The 1,253-nt window shown below is 47.4% G+C and overlaps 1 protein-coding gene across 1 annotated transcript in view; it reads left to right on the top strand.

Annotated features, from left to right (window-relative positions):
• The window catches only part of RPF1 (ribosome production factor 1 homolog (S. cerevisiae)), a 20,740-nt gene that overhangs the window by 15,039 nt on the left and 4,448 nt on the right, over positions 1–1,253 (top strand). Inside the window, exons 2-3 of the mRNA XM_009333895.1 lie at positions 8–117; positions 1,145–1,225. Of these exons, the coding sequence (XP_009332170.1) occupies positions 8–117; positions 1,145–1,225 (191 nt within the window). The remainder of the gene's footprint in view (positions 1–7; positions 118–1,144; positions 1,226–1,253) is intronic.

Raw genomic sequence — 1,253 nt, 5'->3', positions numbered from 1 at the left:
GGGGGAGGCCCCGGCCGGGCGGCGGGTCTGGCTAACGGATGGCTCTCCCTCTCCCGCGAGGAGAAACTGGCCGCCAGGAAGAAGCGGAGAAAGGAGCGAGAAGCGCTCGGAGACGAAGTAAGGGCTCCGGCTGCAGCGTGCCGCGGCCCCGTGTCGTGGCGAGGCCGTCCCCGCCGCTGGGAGGCCGTGCTCCGCCGCGAAGGGGGAAGAGCTCGCCTCGGTGGTAGTTCGTCAGCTGAGCCTTGCGCTGGGGGTTCTTCAGTTTCGTGAGTGAAACGGCTGCTTCGCAGGCTCCAGTGAGGTGGAGCAGCCATCTCTGGTAGCCTTCAGGGACGCCGTGTTGTGTAGCGGAGGTATCAAACGGCCGGGCGTAGAAACGTGTGTTAAACGGTACTGTGTTAAACGATGCTGTAATCGGGCAGGGTGAGTTTTAAGCTAATAATGGCCTAAAAGCAGGCCCTTCCTGAAAAGCCTTCTCTGTCCGATGTAATTGCTATGGCATCGTGTTGGTGTTATTAGGAATTATACTCTGGTAAGTAATTTCTGTATAAATTAAAACAATCGGATCTGACCAAACCCTGCCCGGACCGGTTGTCTGCTTTTTCCAAGCCCAGCCACGAACAAGGGTTTTGCTTCTTTTCCTGAACTACTTCAAAAGCCTGTTGACAGTTGAAGGCAGTCCGTTGTGAGTTCCTGTATCGTCATCATCTCACAAGAGTAGTGCAAGTAAACAGGGTAAACGTTATAGGCTATTAGTTGTTAAATTGTAGATGTCAAGGCTAAAATGTGTTGCCGTTGAAAGTAGAGTTTTTTTCTTCCATGGAAGAGAAGAAAAGTGGATAGCAAGTTCTCCTCTTCTTTGTTTTGTTTTGGAACCCCATTTCTTAATTAGACTGGAATTAAGCAGTGCCACTGTTCTCGCGATGCTTCTCCTCCATGTGGTGCTCTCTGGTGTCCCAGTACCCGTGCATATTTTTAATCAAGGCGATGTTGTAACTTCTTTTTTTAAAAGCTGGCACAAAATAAATAATACTTCTAATTCTGTGTGGAAATATACACAGTATCATGGTAGTATGAATGTGTTTTTCGCAATACACTTAAAAATTACATCAATGTGTTATGTTAATAAACTCATTTATTTTAGGCACCTCCAAAAGCCATACCAAAGACTATTGAAAATCAGAGAGTGTATGACGAAACAACTGTAGATCCCAATGATGAAGAGGTAACTGCTTAATTTCTGCATATGCTAT

Source organism: Pygoscelis adeliae, unplaced genomic scaffold (assembly GCF_000699105.1).
Source record: "Pygoscelis adeliae isolate BGI_AS28 unplaced genomic scaffold, ASM69910v1 Scaffold10, whole genome shotgun sequence".
Classification (NCBI taxonomy): domain Eukaryota; kingdom Metazoa; phylum Chordata; class Aves; order Sphenisciformes; family Spheniscidae; genus Pygoscelis; species Pygoscelis adeliae.
Note: the sequence above shows the minus strand (reverse complement) of the source record. Positions and strands in the feature narration are given on the sequence as shown.